The sequence below is a fragment of the Stegostoma tigrinum genome, chromosome 14 (assembly GCF_030684315.1).
Source record: "Stegostoma tigrinum isolate sSteTig4 chromosome 14, sSteTig4.hap1, whole genome shotgun sequence".
Lineage (NCBI taxonomy): Eukaryota > Metazoa > Chordata > Chondrichthyes > Orectolobiformes > Stegostomatidae > Stegostoma > Stegostoma tigrinum.
Window position 1 is genome coordinate 41232199 of NC_081367.1, and position 16346 is coordinate 41248544.

A 16346-nucleotide genomic window follows, 5' to 3' on the forward strand; every position below is an offset into this window, starting at 1 on the left:
ATGCTCTTTGATCCTAGATTCTCCCATAATGTCTTGGTTTTAAAATTCTTGCCTTACTTTTCAAATCCCTCAGGAAAATAATGCCACAGAATACATAGAGGAGAAAAACTGGAGATAAAGCCAATAAAATTTGTTTCTTTTACTGAATTTTCACTCTCAGATAATCCACAATAATACATTAAATATGCATCTCACATATTTAAAAATGGGCAGAGCGAGACACTTAAAATCACACATTCCCAAAAAGTTTAATTTTTGATATATTTCCACTTTAAAAAGGAATTTAAAAATCGTTTACAGCCTAAATTATTTTGTTTTTGAGACATTACTACACTGTTCACAACATGAAGCTGCTGTGAGAGTCTCTGAGCGGTTTCTCCACTTTCTGGAGGGGGGACTCTTTCTTCTGGGGGCTGTGTTTCCAACCCGGACACTTGAAGTGGGGCCCGGAAGTGCCGGGTTGGTCCTCCTGAATGAGATTCCGGGTGGATTCGGGCTTAGTACCGTTCAGGCGGTCCATGTTGGTAAGGAGCTGCTCGCTGTGTTACTGGGTGGAGGTCTTGGGTCCTGACTCAGGGCTTCTGTGCCGGAAATTATCCTTCTCGGCCGTGAACAGAGGGCGCAGGTTAACCGAGAGCTTGGCCCGGCCTGACCTTCTCCTTCCCCCCCGGGCCGCCGGCTGTTCACCCGAGGGTTTTCCTCGGCCTCTCTGAATGTCAGCAGCTACCGGCTCCTCACTGTTCAGCCTTAGTGCCGTATGTCCGAACCGACACCAGCCCCATTAACTGCAGCTTGTCCCCTCTCCCTTAGCGATCTTTTCAGTGTGATAGGAGGGCACTGCAATCTTGCCCTTGCAGCATGTCCAGACGTTTGTATTTCTAATGGGTGTGAATGACCAGCAGCAAAGGGCAGAATCCGCTGTGAGTGACACCTCTCGTTTCTGCATTCTGCCCTCACATGTCGCCCTTTTACCAGGCCCTCCAGTCTGAGGTGGTACAAATTAGCTTTAAGCTTCTTCCCTTCCGAAGAAGGGTCGCTGGACTCCAAGCGTTAACTGTCCACAGATCCACCTATCCTACCTGCTGAGTTTTTCCAGCAATTTCTGTTTTTGATAATGGTTTGCGTTGGTTTGGACTGGCTGTCGGTTACATTTACTAATGACTCATCCAAATTATGCCAACCCCTTTTACTATTTTCAACAAATACACTCAATTTTTTTTTTGTTTTATCTGAATTTCTATAGCATTTAGGAAATTTTAGTCTTCTGCTTCAATATCTCTGATCATTGATAAGTGAGTCAAATTGTTTTGTGACATATGTTGATTGGTATCAACTTTTTTCATATTTTACATCCGCTTTTTCTTTATCTTTAGGGCATTGCCTCAAATACGCAGAACAAGAACCAATTATTTTGTGGTGCGTAAGATTCAGGAAACGTGCGTAAACCAGCAACGCTTCTTTCTACTGTTACCTTGTACTTCCAAATCAACCTGACTGTTTGTCACTACACATTCCAAGTATCAGTGATTGGAAGTTTTCTGCCATGACCCAACTTTCCAATTTGGAAGGCGGGCCGCCACTTTAATTACATCTTGTAAGATTAGATTCTTTTCAATTAAACTTTCTCTCAAATATTTCACTGACCACGAAAAGGTTTTTTTAAAATCAATATTTATGCATATAATTGTATAAGGTACTTGTCAGAAAAGTAATTCAACACTAAAAATGCTTGAATGTTTGTGGGCTTGACAGGCTGTATAATTTGAAGCATGGTTGAGACCAAATAATTTGATGATCGGTACTGTTATGCACATAAATGATTTGGACATAGACCCATAACCAACAACCCAACAAATGACCCACGAAAATTCTGTCTCTGTTGTTCAATTGCTCTTCAAGGTTTGAAGAGTAATCAAAGACATTCTTTCGGTGGATTACTGATGAGCTGTATTGTCCTTTACGTTTCATTTATGCAGTTTTAACAGCTAAGTCTAATTGAAGATCTGTTATAGGTGTGTGGTTCTATGACTAGCCTTTCACTTCTAGCACTTGGGTTCAGATTCAGTCCAGTATCACTTGTGTCATAAGTTTAATCAGCCTCAATTTTTAACTGCCATCCAGAATAAAGCTGCTAATGTGGGAAAGAAAATCTATGACTAAGAATTATTGTTTTGACAGCATGGAGTGTGGCTTTGATCTGGTTTGATTGTACTTAATCTTGGAGTCTGTAATGCTGTTAATATGTTGGAAAAGTTCCCCGCAAACTTTATTTGTTTATGGAAATCTTAATGCATTGATCATATATGAAATATATAATCGGGGAAATTTGTACCATGGCAGAAAGTCATTTGGGCCACGAGTTATCCAAGTTCTTTGAAGGGGTAATTGTGCTTTTGTCCTGTGGGGAGAAATGTTTGCGAATTATATGACTAAAAACTGCATCTGCAACTATGGGAGTATTTCTTGCTGCACTTAAAGCTGACATAAAATATAACTTTTTTGATCAGAACCTCGGTTGCTTTTACCACGGTGGCACAGTGGTTAGTACTGCTGCCTCACAGCACCAGGATCCCGGGTTCAGTTCCACTGTCTGTGCGGAGTTTGCACATTTTCCTCATATCTGTGTGGGTTTCCTCAGGGTGTTCGTTTCCTCCCACAGTCCAAAGATGCACAGGTTAGGTGGATTGGCCATGCTAAATTGCCCATAGTGTTCAGGGATGCTTAGATTAGGTGTGCTGTCGGGGATGGGTCTGGGTGAGATGTTGTGAGGGTCGGTGTGGACTTGTTGGACCAAAGGACCTGTTTCCACACTGTAGGGATTCCATGATCAAGATTCCTTTTTCAGATAGGAGTTGCTTCGTTATTTTAAATTTGGATGTGTGGATAATACAGAATTCTCCATCAGAGTTTGAGTTAATGTCAGCTTTAACTTTAGAATTGCAAGTATAGTGATCGCTTGTGAAAATGTTCTGTTTGTTTCAATTTATCAAGAACAATTGTGTGCTGAACATTTTATACCATAACAGAATTTGATGCACATGAGAGCTGAATACAATGAAGGAAAATTGATATATTTTACTAGAAATGATCTGGAATAAACAGGACTGCTTTTTGACACATTTCTGGATTAGTTCTGTAAAATGACTCATAGCAAATTTTTTAGGGTACAAGCAAAGTTAATGTTAGGGATCTGTATTATTAACAAAATTAAAAATATTACATGAAAATACTTTTGAAAATATTTTGAAACAGAAATAGCATGAACAAAGAAAACTCGAAAAATCAGTGAAGGAGCATTTCAAATTATCTAGAGGTGAGATCAGAGACCTACATAGCTGATGGACGAAAGAAAGTAAAAGTGATAAAAGGTAAACAAAGGAACTAGGAGCCTTATTGGGAGAAGTAAAATTAACGCACCTTTGAACTATATAAACAATGAGGTGCAACCAGGAACCGGGAAGGTGAAGTTCATATTCAAAATGCAGAACAAAGGTGATGAGCAAAATGTGTTCAGGTAAAATGTTGTAAGAAGAAAGATGTTGTTAAACCCACAAGGATCAGAAAAGATTTACAAGGACGTTGCCCGGGTTGGAGGGTTTTAGCAGTAGGGAGGCTGGGCCCATTTTCCCTGGACCATCAGAAGTTAAAGGGTGACCTTATAGAGGTGTATAATATCATGAAGGCCATAATAGAGTATATAACCAAGATCTTTTTGCGTACGCACACTCTCTCTTTCTCCCTCTCTCTGTCGTTCCCCCTCCAACTGTCTCACCAGTTAGCTATTGCTGTACCAAATATATCATGGCAGCAGAATTTACAATGTTGTTCTGACATTAGAATTATGAGAATTTACAGTAGTATTTATCCTGAAGATAATTTCAGCCACTAAATTTTCCTTCCTAGGTTTCTAATCGGTTCCTTTCAGTATCTGATTAAGGCTTACTTCAAAATTTGGACCCTGCTAAGATTTTTGTGCATTTTGGTGAAATTTGTGGCTAGTTTTATTGGTTTCAATCTCCATCAAACCCCCAACTTCCGTCACAAGCAAGGAGAGTTGAACTTAATTATTTTCACTCTTTTTCTCTTCAGTTGATAATGGAGGTGGCTTTTACTTTTCTTATTTTACCTTTGCAGTTTTAAAAATATATCACCATGTGTTTGCCTGAACCCTGTTAGCAACATCCAATGTAAAATGACTCATAGCAAATTTTTTAGGGTACAAGCAAAGTTAATGTTAGGGCTCTGGGGAGTGCTGTTGAACAGCGAGATCTAGGGGCGCAAGTACATAGCTCCTTGAAAGTCACATCACTGGTAGACAGAGTGTGGTGAAGGCGTTTGGTATGTTTGCCTTCATCAGTCAGACCATTGAGTACAGGAATCGGAACTTCATGTTTCAGCTGTACGAGACATTAGTAAGGTCACATTTGGAGTACCGTGTACAATTCTGCCTGCCCTGCTTTAGGAAGGATGTTATTAAACTGGAAAGGGTTCAAAAAAAATTTACAAGAATGTTACCAAGAGTTTGAAGGAGAAGCTGGGACTTTTCCCCTTGACCGGTGGACGAGGAGGGGTGGCGTTAGATGTTTTTGAAATCATGAAGAGTCTGGATAGGATGAATCGCCAAGGTCTTTTTCCCAGGGTAGGGGAGTCCAAAACTGGAGGGAAAAGGTTTAAGGTGAGAGGAAAAGATTTACAAGAAACTGGAGGGGCAACTTTTTCACACAGAGTGGTACATCTGTGGAACAATCTGCCAGAGGAAGTGGTAGCAGCAAGTATAATTATATTTAAAAGACATTTGGACTGAAAAGGTTCAGAGAGATATGGGCTACATGCAGGTAAATGAGACTAGTTAATTTTAGGACACCTGGTCAGTATGGACAAGTTGGGTTGAATGGTCTGTTTCTGTGCTTTATGACGCTAAAGTTATGTTTATTAATGCATTAAAAACTTGGGTTGGTTCGCAGTATCTCTCACATTGTCTGTCTGTCTGTCTCTCAAGCACACGTGCAATGCAAAACGAACAGAATAAGGATGGGTAGCAGATTACAAATTAATTAAAGTCAAAGATATCTTAAATTGGCTAACGTGAATTTGAGAGTCCAGTACATTTGATGTCTAATGGAGGTTATTTCAGTTGACTATACAAAAAAGTCCCTTTCATAGAATTATAGATACAGTCAAATGGCTGGTTACGATGCACTAATTGTAAGCTGGAAATTGGTTTACTTTAAATGGGAAATAAAGGATTCTTTGCAGAAATTGGACCTTTCATATAAACTTTGATCAGAGGCAGGTATGAGCTAAGTTTGGAACTGCTTTCCATTTTGGTGTTTTCGACTAAGAAAGAAGATAAAGGCAATTTAAACAAACTAGTTTCATTTATGTGCTTGGGGCTTCCACCTTCGTCACAAAGTGGGTTTTGGTGTTCTGTCAAAACCTTTTATGGTTTGTAACAGAATCTGCGGAGTCATTAGCACAGTCAAGTGTAAATGCATTTTTGCGATTTCCTTTGCTGTGAGCATTCATTCATGGGATGAGGGTGTTGCCAGCTAGGCTAGCATTTATTGCCCATCCGTAATTGTCCAGAAGGCAGTTAAGAGTTAAACTGTGAGTTTGCTGTGGGTCTGGAGTTGCATGTAGGTCAGATCAGATAAGGATGGCAGTTTGCTTCTCTAAGGGACATTAGTGAACCAGGTGGGTTTTTTCCAATAATTGACGATGCATTCATGATCATTATTAGACTCTTTAATTTCAGATTTTTATTGAATTTCAATTCCTGCCATGGCAGGATTCGAACCTGGGTCACCAGAACATTACCTGGGTTTCTGGATTATGTGTACGGTGGTAACACCATTAGGCCTTTGCCTCCACCTCAAATGCTTACACAAGTGTTTCAAATGGGATTCCTTTACGATGCAAGGAGACGAATTCATTTTTGTCAGATGCTGACTGGAAATTTCTAGTGGCAGCCATCTTTGTGGACTCTTTTTTTTAAAATAACAGTGGTACATATAATGGATGAAATTTTGCATTCTGTCAGTTCATGACATAGCTAAAATAGATTTACCTCTTAGGGACGTCATGGTACATTAGTACTATTAGAAGATGTTTTCAATCAATTCCTAGTTTCAGTGGTTACAATTGTCAGTTTCTGACTTAACTTAGTGCTGATTAGTAGCCTTGCACCTTCGAAGGATTGTGAAAGGGCCCATTAGCAGAAACTGGCGCAATCAGTAGGAATTCTTGGCTTTCAAGAATATTTTTGTTGCTTTGACATGACTGTTGTCAGTGAGCTTAAACAAGCCTCAGGCACGTAGGAAATCAAGAGGACATTGATTCTGGGCCCTCTACCTATCAGTGCAAGTAATCTGTTTAGAAAATTTGCGATATTTGCTGAAGAAGCAACTGCTTTGTCTGTCTCTTTTTACTTTCCCATTTCCCCCTAAATCTTCACATTTTTTCAGTTATTAAAATCACTTGATATAGGGTGTCCATAAAGTTGAAAGGTCAAGACATGAAAGATGGAGGGAAACTAGTCTGCTGGTGGAAGGGCCAGGAACCAGACAACCTGATTTAAGGTGAAATCTGAAAGAACCAAAGGTGACAAGAAGAAAAGTTTATTTTTCCTCAGTGGCAGGGTTTTGGGCAAGAGACAATTTTCTTTTTGAAAGCTGCAGGACTGCATGTTTGTTTGATTTTGCTTGATAATTATTCTCCTTTTAGCACTGTTTAGAAAGTTCTGAAAGAAGAATCCTAGTCTGTAAGAAATAAGTAAAAGGTTCCAGAGCTCTATGGAAGATGTTTGCATTGACCAGTGACTTCGAAATTTAAGCAAATCTGTAATTCAACTCAACATCCAATTTTGTGAAAGTCCGGTATTCATCTTTAAAATTGAAATTTTTTTTTAAAATTTGCCTCTTAACTGTGTGCAACAGTGGAAGTTTATGATCAAAGCAGCTTGGACTTAGATATTAGATTGCCTTGTTGCTTTTGTGTTCTGCGAAAGTTACATTATTAATAAAGTGTAATAATCTTGTTATTTATAAAATCTGGTTAGGAACAGTTGAACAATTTTGAAGGTTATTGAATATTTTAGTTTCACTGTATTGCAAATTCAGTGATTCCTTTCCCCTTTTTTGAAGCTGGCATTGGTGTATTTTTTAATGCCCCCAGGAGGTCTCCTTACTTCTGCCATGTGGGAATGATCTCATCCGTATAGTCCAAACATCAGGAATGTCAGTTAGATTTTCTTGATTGTTCAGTCTTTTCCTTTCCTTCATTTCTCCAAGTGCATAAGTAGGTTATAATGGTCAATACTGTACATCAAAGGCAGGATTGAAAATACAAATTCAGTGATACATCTGTCGTTGAATCACAACACTTGATGTGTTAGAAATGGTCGTTCTAACTATATACGCAGACTTGACTGTATGAAGAAAATGGTGTTGCTCGGGTCGGAGGGTTTGAGCGAGAAGGAGAGGCTGAATAGACTGGGCCTTGGCTGAATGGGCTGGGGCCATTTTCCCTGGGGTGTCAGAGGCTGAGGTGTGACCTGATCGAGGTTTATAAAATCGTGAGGGGTATGGATAGGGTAAATAGAAATGGTCTTTTTCCTGGGGTGGGGAGTCCTAAACTAGAGGGCATAGGTTTAAGGTGAGGGGGAAAATTTAAAAGGGACCTAAGAAGGGGCACCTTTTTCCACACAGAAGGTGGTGCGTGTATGGAATGAGCTGCCAGAAGAAGTGGTGGAGGCTGGTACAATTACAACATTTAAAAGACACTTTGAGTAGGAAGGGTTTAGCAGGATATAGACCAAAAGCTGGCAAATGGTACTCGATATATTTAGAATATCTGGTCAGCATGGACGAGTTGGACCAAAGGGTCTGTTTCCATGCTGCATATCTTTCTGACTCAATGAAGACAGAAGTAGTGTAGAAAATTGTTCAGGGTATTTACTGAGTTAATGTTACTTATGAGTGTAGCACTGGATAGCTTATTCACTATTCTGTTACTCTGTGATTTAATCAGACTGCTTTTGACTAATTGATATTGCATCCTGTGTAAAAGTTCAGTTTTTAAATTTAAATTTTTATTTCCAATTTTAAGTTTTTTTTTCCCCGGTACATTACAACTTATTCAGTTATACTGAGAATAAACTGGACATCAGCTTTGTGCTGCATTGATATTGTGCTTTATGATGTAACAACATTTGATTCTTTGAAGATTTACATCACAAAGCATGACCTCCAAAATATTAAGATGGTTTTATTAACTGGGCAGAAACATTTTCATTTCTTTGAATGTAAATCCACTGTTTTTAATGGAAACTGACTTTGTTATGCACATCTTCTTTCTTAGTTCTTTACTTACTTTCAACTTTAGCAAAACTAGCACTTAACGTACACTTGAAAATAAAAATGGAATTGTTATCTTGCTCTTTAGATCTGGATGAATTAAATGAGATCACTTTTTAAATCTGTATTGCTCTAGGTAATAACCTGACAACTGTGTGTGATGCTGTGTAATCCTTAATTACTACTAATAGAGATTGCATATTTTTAATTCTAGATTGTATAAGAATTGAATGCATGTTATTTGTGCAAATGCATCGTTTTGATCCTACTCTTGTTTTCTATGAACTTGATTATCCTGCCGAACCCGTTGTCTTATTTTGACCTTTTGGTGGAATAGCATGTGTTAGGAGAGTTACTTAATTAGCATCATATCCCTTGCCAATCTTTGTAAAAGATGATGGTATATTTAAGAAAAAAATGTTCAGTAGATATTAGCAGTAAGTGAAAATCGAAACAATGCATAGTAATCCAATTCTTAGGAAAAGGAAGCTGAAAGCAGCGAAATGAAATGTTCACTATTCTAATTTTACTTTTATGTATGTTCCAATTCCTTAGAATTACTTTGTCATCACTGTGAACATAACTACTTTACACCATTTCATGTATTTCAGCTGCCTACTACTAGCAAAATCGTGTGTCTTAATACAGCTAATAATGAAGCAAATCATGTCAAACAGCAACCTTTGGATCTTTTATGTTTAAACACACATCTGCCATTCCCCACATGTTGCAGTATTTTATGCGTGAATAAGCGTCAGTGCCATTAGAATCACATCTCTCTCACAGCAAATTCAAGAACTCCAACTTTTGATTGATAGATTCTAGCCTATGTGGTACTTCATGTTAGTGTTTACTTACCTAGCTAACTAATGATTCTTATGTGAATCAGACTTTTAAGATGTAGTAACTGAGTGCAGTAATCAGATGAGTGATCTGTGCTGTTGGTAAGATTTAACTCATTTTAAATAAATAAGAACTTTTTACCTATAGTGCATTGCATCGGAATGTAAGAATGGCAAGTGCAACAGCTTTTAAATTGACCTTATTACGATGAACCCATTGTATTTATTTGGCACTAATGCTTATTTTTCTTTGTTTCATTCTACCTGTAGCTTTCTGGCAAACACTCTGAAGCACTATTGGTATTAAAATGAAGTTCCCTGCACAAAGACTGTACTCATTGTCACGAACCATTCACCACCTGAATACACCGTGCATTAATTCTCGCAAGCTACACTGGAATTCTGCAGCTCGGCCATACTCCACTTTCAAGAAATTTTCACTGAGGACAGCCAAGCCCCTTGCTTTGAAAGTTGAATACTATCCTTGTAGAAATTTCATTCTAGCTAGATTGGCAACGCGACTGTTAAAAATTCGCTATCTTGTACTGGGATCAGCAGTAGGCGGTGGTTATACAGCAAAGAAGGTATGTAGGAACCTACAATATAAAATATATGAATGAAAGTGCTAAGAAAATAAGAAAGACCTAATGCGAAGGACAGTATTTTCCTGAACTTGGCAGGAGTTAGTTATGTGACCCTGCTTCTTACTTCAAAGATACGCCAAAATCTGAAGATCAAACTTAAGCAATTGGTGTATGTATTATTGGTTATATAAAGATATATAAATTATTTGATAATTCTTAGTAAATGTGAAGTATGTCTTAATTTCTTTAATACTTTGCTTGTTTATGTTTTCTTCTGACCTGAATATTTGCAACTTTTCTATCAGAAGGATGTTGTGAAGCTTGAAAGGGTTCTGAATATTTACAAGGTTGTTGCCAGGGCTGGAGAGTTTGAGCTATGGAGAGAAGCTGAACAGGCTGAGGCTATTTGCCCTGGAGTGTCGCAGGCTGAGGGGTGACATTCATGATATTTATAAAATCATGAGAGGCATGGATAGGGTGAACCGACAATGTCCTTTCTATGAGGTGGGAGAGGCCAAAACCAGAGGGCATAGGTTTAAACATAGAACATAGAACATTACAGCACAGTACAGACCTTTCGGCCCTCGATGTTGTGCCGACCTGCCATACCAATCTGAAGCCCATCTAAGCTACACTATTCTGTTTAAGGTGAGAGGGGAATGATTTAAAAGACACCTAAGGGGCAACTCTTTTACATAGTGCATGTATGGAATGAACTGCCAAAGGAAGTGGTGGAGGCTGGGTCACTTGGCAGTATTTAAAAGGTATCTGAATGGGTATATGAATAGAAAGGGTTCAGAGAGATATGGACCAAATGCTGGCAAATGGGACTAGATTTATTTAGGATATCTGGTCGACATAGACGAGTTGGACTGAAGTGTCTGTTTTCATGCTGTACAGCTCAATGACTCTAAGGGAAGTTTCTTATGCATTTTCATTTGTTAGACATATGACCAATGGAAGGAAATGATGCCAGATCTAACAGCATACAAGTGGATAATTCCAGATTTTATCTGGGAGCTCGATGAACATATTAACTTTGGTGAGCTGGTTTTAATGTGGTTATACAGTAAATCTTCAGTATCCGTGAAATTCAGAATTGCAAATTTGCCTATCTTTGCCAAAAAAATAAGTGTCAACAAAATTCAACATCCATGGGCAAAACTTGCATATCCTTTTAAATGAGGTTCCCATTCAAGAATTTCATCATTATTGGGGCTTCTCAGAAACAGATCCCTTGCAAAAGTGGAGGAATGCCTGCATATTCAAAAGTATTGTAAATATAATATTTATTCAAAATACCTTCATCTATGACAAAGTTGTTTTGCAAGTTATTTTTGGCTTATTAAGTCTAAACTGCTGAAAATGCTATACTACCTACACTAGTCCAACCTTTCTGCTCTAGGCCTAAAGCCTTGAATGTTATGATACTTCAGGTGCTCATCTGCATACTTTTTGACATTTCCTACCTCAACTTCCCTCCCAAGCAGTGCATTCCAGTTCCCCACTACGCTCTGGGTGAAAAAGTTTTTTTTTCTCAGTTTCCATTTAAACCTCCCTGTTAATGACATTTCAACTGTGGCGAACAGTTGCTTTTTATTCAAATTGCCTACGCCCCTAACAATCTTGTACACCTCTATCAGATACCCCTCCTCCAATTTCTCTGCTTGAAAGAAAATAACCCAAGCTTCTCGAGCCTGTCTTTGTAGCTAAAATGCTCCATCCCAAGCTACATCCTGGTGTATCTCATTTGTACCCTCTCCAGTGCAGTCACGTCCTACAGTATAGTGACCAGAACCACACACAGTACTCCAGCTGTGGTCTAATTAGAGTTCTGAACGGCCCCAACTTGACCACCTTGCTGTTCTAATCTGTGCTGTGATTAATAAAGGTAAGTGTACCGTTTGCTTTCTTAACACCCGTCCTTAACTACCTGTCCTGCCACTTTGTAGGATCTGTGGACCAGCACCCCAAGATGCCTCCGTTCCTGTAAGGCTCCTTGTTTTCTGCCATTCATTGAGTACTCCTTTGTCATCTTCCAAAGTGCATCACATCATATCTCGGGGTGAAATTCCATCTGCCACTGCTCTGTCCATCTGACCAACCTGTTCCTATCCTCCTGTAACTTAACACCTTCCTCCTTACTGTCAAATACCTATGTGTCGCCTGTTCATATCCTCCAGCATTCTCATTCACATCACATTACAAGCAATAAGGGACCCAGCACTGTTCCCTGCGTGGATAGAAAAGTATGTTTGAAAATTGGACCTGGATTTGTATTGAGAGTTATTGCCAAACTGCCAACATTTGCACAATACAGTTAAAGATGAGTTTAGAAATTGATGTCTGTTATTTTATGCATTAGAGGGTGTGACTCTGAATATTGTATCATCAGAATGCAATCAGTTAAAAATGATTGAACTGACAAATTTCATTCTTTTAAGAGTCTTTAAAGATCTAAAAGCCTTTGAAAGCTTAATTTGAGGGATCAGATATTACTGAGATTTTAATGGTATACCAGGTTCAGATTCACTACCACAAGGCTTTCTAGTTCTGATTTGAGTTAATATATAAATTTAAATGCAAAATACCATATCACCTTTCAGAAGTTTTGCTTTTTAAAATTACTTTGTGTTTTAGCTTCTACCTCTATTCCAAGGTTATCCCCTAATCATTTATTTAGCTATCTGTCAAATATTTAAGTTAATGTGAAGGGATTCAGTTTTAACCTGCTGTCTTGCTAGGTTTCGAATACTCTAATATTATTGGCTGCTTCCTACATTTGGTGACACTGCTGTTTTTGGACAGCTGGAGATCCCTTTGACTTCTAGTTATTTTGAAACTGTGTTGTGAAGAGAGAAGTCTATGCCATAACATTTGAGGACAGCAGCAAGTGCTGTTGTTTCACTGCTGACTGCAAAATCTACCCCAGTAAAATATGTACTTAAATATTTACTGTGAAACAGGTGATTAGGTAATTGTTTTGGGTGGTGTGTCATTTTTCAACTCTGCCTTAAGATAATCCATGTCATAATTTTTAGCCTTTTTTGTTTATGGAAGAAATGGAAACTTACAATTTAGCTCAATATTAATTATTGAAGCGCACAGACTTTAGAAATAATTTTACAAGTTTAGAAAGGAAACATCTAGAATATGTGTTATTTAGAGAAAAGCTGCCTGAATTTCTCAGTAAAAATGAGGCCTCCATTCTCTCCCCTTCCCCACTTCAACTGTGGTTTTGCAATGTTAGCATTCATTTCAAGAAGGCTAGAATACAACATTAAAAATGAGGCTGTATAAGGTTGCGGTCAGACTGCATTTGGAATATTGTGAGCAGTTTTGGGCCCTATATCTCATGAACGATGTGCTGATGTTGGAGGAGGCTTACAAGGCTGATCCTGGGGTTGAACGGGTTTTAGGCATGCTTGAGGAATATCGACTGTACTCGATGGAATTTAGAAGGATGAGGAGGGATATAATTGAAACTTACAAAAAATGCTGAGAAGACTGGATAGAGTGGAGAGCAGGTGTTTCCACTCGTAGGAGCAATTGGGACCGAGGGCTATTGTCAGAATGAAGGAACTAAGGTGAATAATTTTTTTCAGCCAGAGGGTAGGTAATCTCTAGAACTCATTGCTGCAGACGTCTTTGGAGGCCAAGTCACTGCGTGTCTTTAAGATGGAGATAGGTTCTTGATTGGTAAGGAGATTAAGGGTTATGGGAAGAAGGCAGGAGAATAGGTTGAGAAACATATCAGCCATGATCTCAACAACATCTCAAATTGTTTCAAGGACCACAACTCCCCCCCCCCCCCAAAAAAAAAAACAAGTAGTTGAGAATGCCCTCGGCTGTGTCTCCCACATTTCCTGCAACTCATCCCTCGCACCCCCTCCCAGCAATAAAAAACCAAAACAGAATGCCCCTCATCCTCATGTACCACCCCACCAACCTCCGGATCCAATGCATCATCCTCCGATTCTTCCGCCATCTGAAATCTGACCCCACCACCAAAGATGTTTTGCCCTCCCCACCCTTGCCTGCCTTTCGGAGGGACCACTCCCTCTGTGACTCCCTTGTCTGCTCCACATTCCCCTCCAGCCCCACCACACCTGGCACTTTTCCCTGCAACTGCAGGAAGTGCTACACCTGCCCTACACCACCCCCTCACCCCCATCCCAGGCCCTAGGAAGACTTACCACATCAAGCAGATGTTCACCTACACATCTGCCATTGTGGTAGACTGCATCCGCTGTTCCCATTGTGGCTGCTTCTACATCGGGGAAACCAAGCGGTGACTTGGGGACCGCTTTGCAGAACACCTACGCTCAGTTCGCACTAAACAACTGCACCTCCCAGTCTCGAATCATTTCAACTCCCCCCTTGAATTCTGCAGATGGCATGTCCATTTTGGGCCTCCTGCAGTGCCACAATGATGCTACCCGAAGGTTGCAGGAACAGCAATTCATATTCGGTTTGGGAACCAGCAGCCCAATGGTATCAATGTGGACTTCACAAGCCTCAAAATCTCCCCCCCCTCCTACTGCATCCCAAAACCAGCCCAGCTCGTCCCTGCCTCCCTAACCTGTCCTACCTCCTATCCTCTTCTCCCACCTCAAGCCCCACCCCCATTTCCTACCTACTAACCTCAACCCGTCCCCTTGGACCTGTCCGTCCTCCCTGGACCAACCGATCTGCTCCCTACTTCCCCACCTACACTCACCTTTACCTGCCTCTTTGACTGGTCTGTCTCCTCCCCACCAATCTTCTCCTCTATCCATCTTCTATCTGCCTTCCCATCTCTGCCTATTTATTCCAGAACCTCCTCCCCTCCCCCATTTCTAAAGAAGCGTCTAGGCCTGAAACGTCAGCTTTCCTGCTCGTATGATGCTGCTTGGCCTGCTGTGTTCATCCAGCTCAACACCTTGTTATCTTAGATTTTCCAGCATCTGCAGTTCCTACTATTATCAGCCGTGGTCGACTGGTGGAGCAGACTTAATGGTCCGAATCACCTAATTCTGTTCCAGTGTTTTGTAGTCTAAGAAACTAAGTGGCTCATTCCCTGGAAGAAAAGCCTCGATCCAGGGATCATGATCTCAGGATAAAGTTTGGCCATTTTCATTTGAGATGATAAATTTCTTCAGTTGAAAATTGTCAATCTTCAGAATTCCGTACTCTTGTAGCTGGATTTTCAATCACTTGAATATATTCAATAGATTTTAGGGCATTAAGGAGAGCAAGTGACATGGTAGTGATTTAGGAAGGTACGGTTAGTAGAACGTAGAATATTACAGCATAGTACAGGCCCTTTGGCCCTCGATGTTGTGCTGACCTGCCATACCAATCTGAAGCCCATCTAACCTAACTACTTAACGTGGAAGTTTAGCCATGATCTTATTGAATGAAACATAGACCCATAAAACTAATTGTTTGTTATATTCCCGCAACTGCTTCTGCCTGACGGCAATAGTGAATACCAATGTACAATGTGTGTTTTAATACGTTTTAACTTTTTTTTAGAAAAGTTTAGGGAAATGTTCTCTGATGCAGAACTTGCTAAATTGCTGCCTGATTTCGACAAGGTTGGAGAAAGCCTGAATCAGCTCAAAAGTCTGCTATCTCCAGGTTGGTATCTGTTTTGGATATATTATGAGAGCTATGTGAAGAGGCTTTGAAGGTGATGAGTTATCCTGTTGCTTGATATGGCATTTTTTAATACATTATGCTGTGCGAACCTTCTGATAAGTTGCAAACCTTAGTTACTATTGTAAAAAGATGTTTATTCAGCTTAGGTATTTGAAAAATATTTCACAAATAGACGCAAGGTACTTTTGAAAAAGATAATTATCTTTGCAGGTTATAACCAAAATGCCAACTGAAAATGCACATCCTCATTTCAAAATTACTGGAAAATGCAACCTGTTTCAGTGCAGCAGCAACATATGCATCGTTTTTCAAAAATCAAGATTTTCAGATTTTGAACTTGAAAAAATAATCACGGAGGAGCATGTGTGAGAGCAGATCTGTAACTAATTATATCCACCCAATTATTGACACATGTTATGTAAGTGGCATTCATTTTGAATAAATGAACTAATTGCTTAAAAATTCCAACTCATTTTGGATTCTGAGCAACTCTTTTGAAGCTTCCCCTGTTCCCGTGGAAGATAAACTTGTTATTTCAGATTAAAGTTCAAGCTTGCGTTAAGTCCACAAATGATTTACCTACTGTCCAAAATGCTAAGCCTAATATGGGCACATATGAACTGTACTTTGCTTAATACAAAAGTAAGTTTTGTTTAAGTGATGAATCAATCCTAGTTTAAGTAGGCGACCACTTATCCAGACCTCGAGTATTCCTGTACCCCATATCCACCAAACTGCTAATAACCTATTGCTTGTCTTATTTCCAGTGTTTACTGACCGACTAGTTTCCTGTCCTCAGCTGCTTCCTCACCTCTTGCTCAAAAGGAGGAATTTCATTTTTCCATTCTCATTGAAGCAAAGCATCTTCAGAATAGCTTCCATTTCCATCTTGTAATCATCACCACCAAACGTACTCTGAGAAT

The 16346-nt window shown here is 39.5% G+C and overlaps 1 protein-coding gene across 8 annotated transcripts in view; it reads left to right on the forward strand.

Moving 5' to 3' along the window:
• Positions 1 to 433: 433 nt before the first annotated feature.
• The window catches only part of opa1 (OPA1 mitochondrial dynamin like GTPase), a 128173-nt gene continuing 112260 nt past the window's right edge, over positions 434 to 16346 (forward strand). For 7 of the 8 annotated variants that reach the window (XM_048542006.2, XM_048542005.2, XM_059651099.1 and 4 more), the window contains exons 1-5: positions 434 to 524; positions 1374 to 1594; positions 9467 to 9780; positions 10726 to 10822; positions 15298 to 15402. In XM_048542006.2, the coding sequence (XP_048397963.1) occupies positions 9505 to 9780; positions 10726 to 10822; positions 15298 to 15402 (478 nt within the window). In that variant the 5' untranslated portion in view covers positions 434 to 524; positions 1374 to 1594; positions 9467 to 9504. The remainder of the gene's footprint in view (positions 525 to 1373; positions 1595 to 9466; positions 9781 to 10725; positions 10823 to 15297; positions 15403 to 16346) is intronic. The other variant, XM_048542007.2, reaches the window with a different exon arrangement.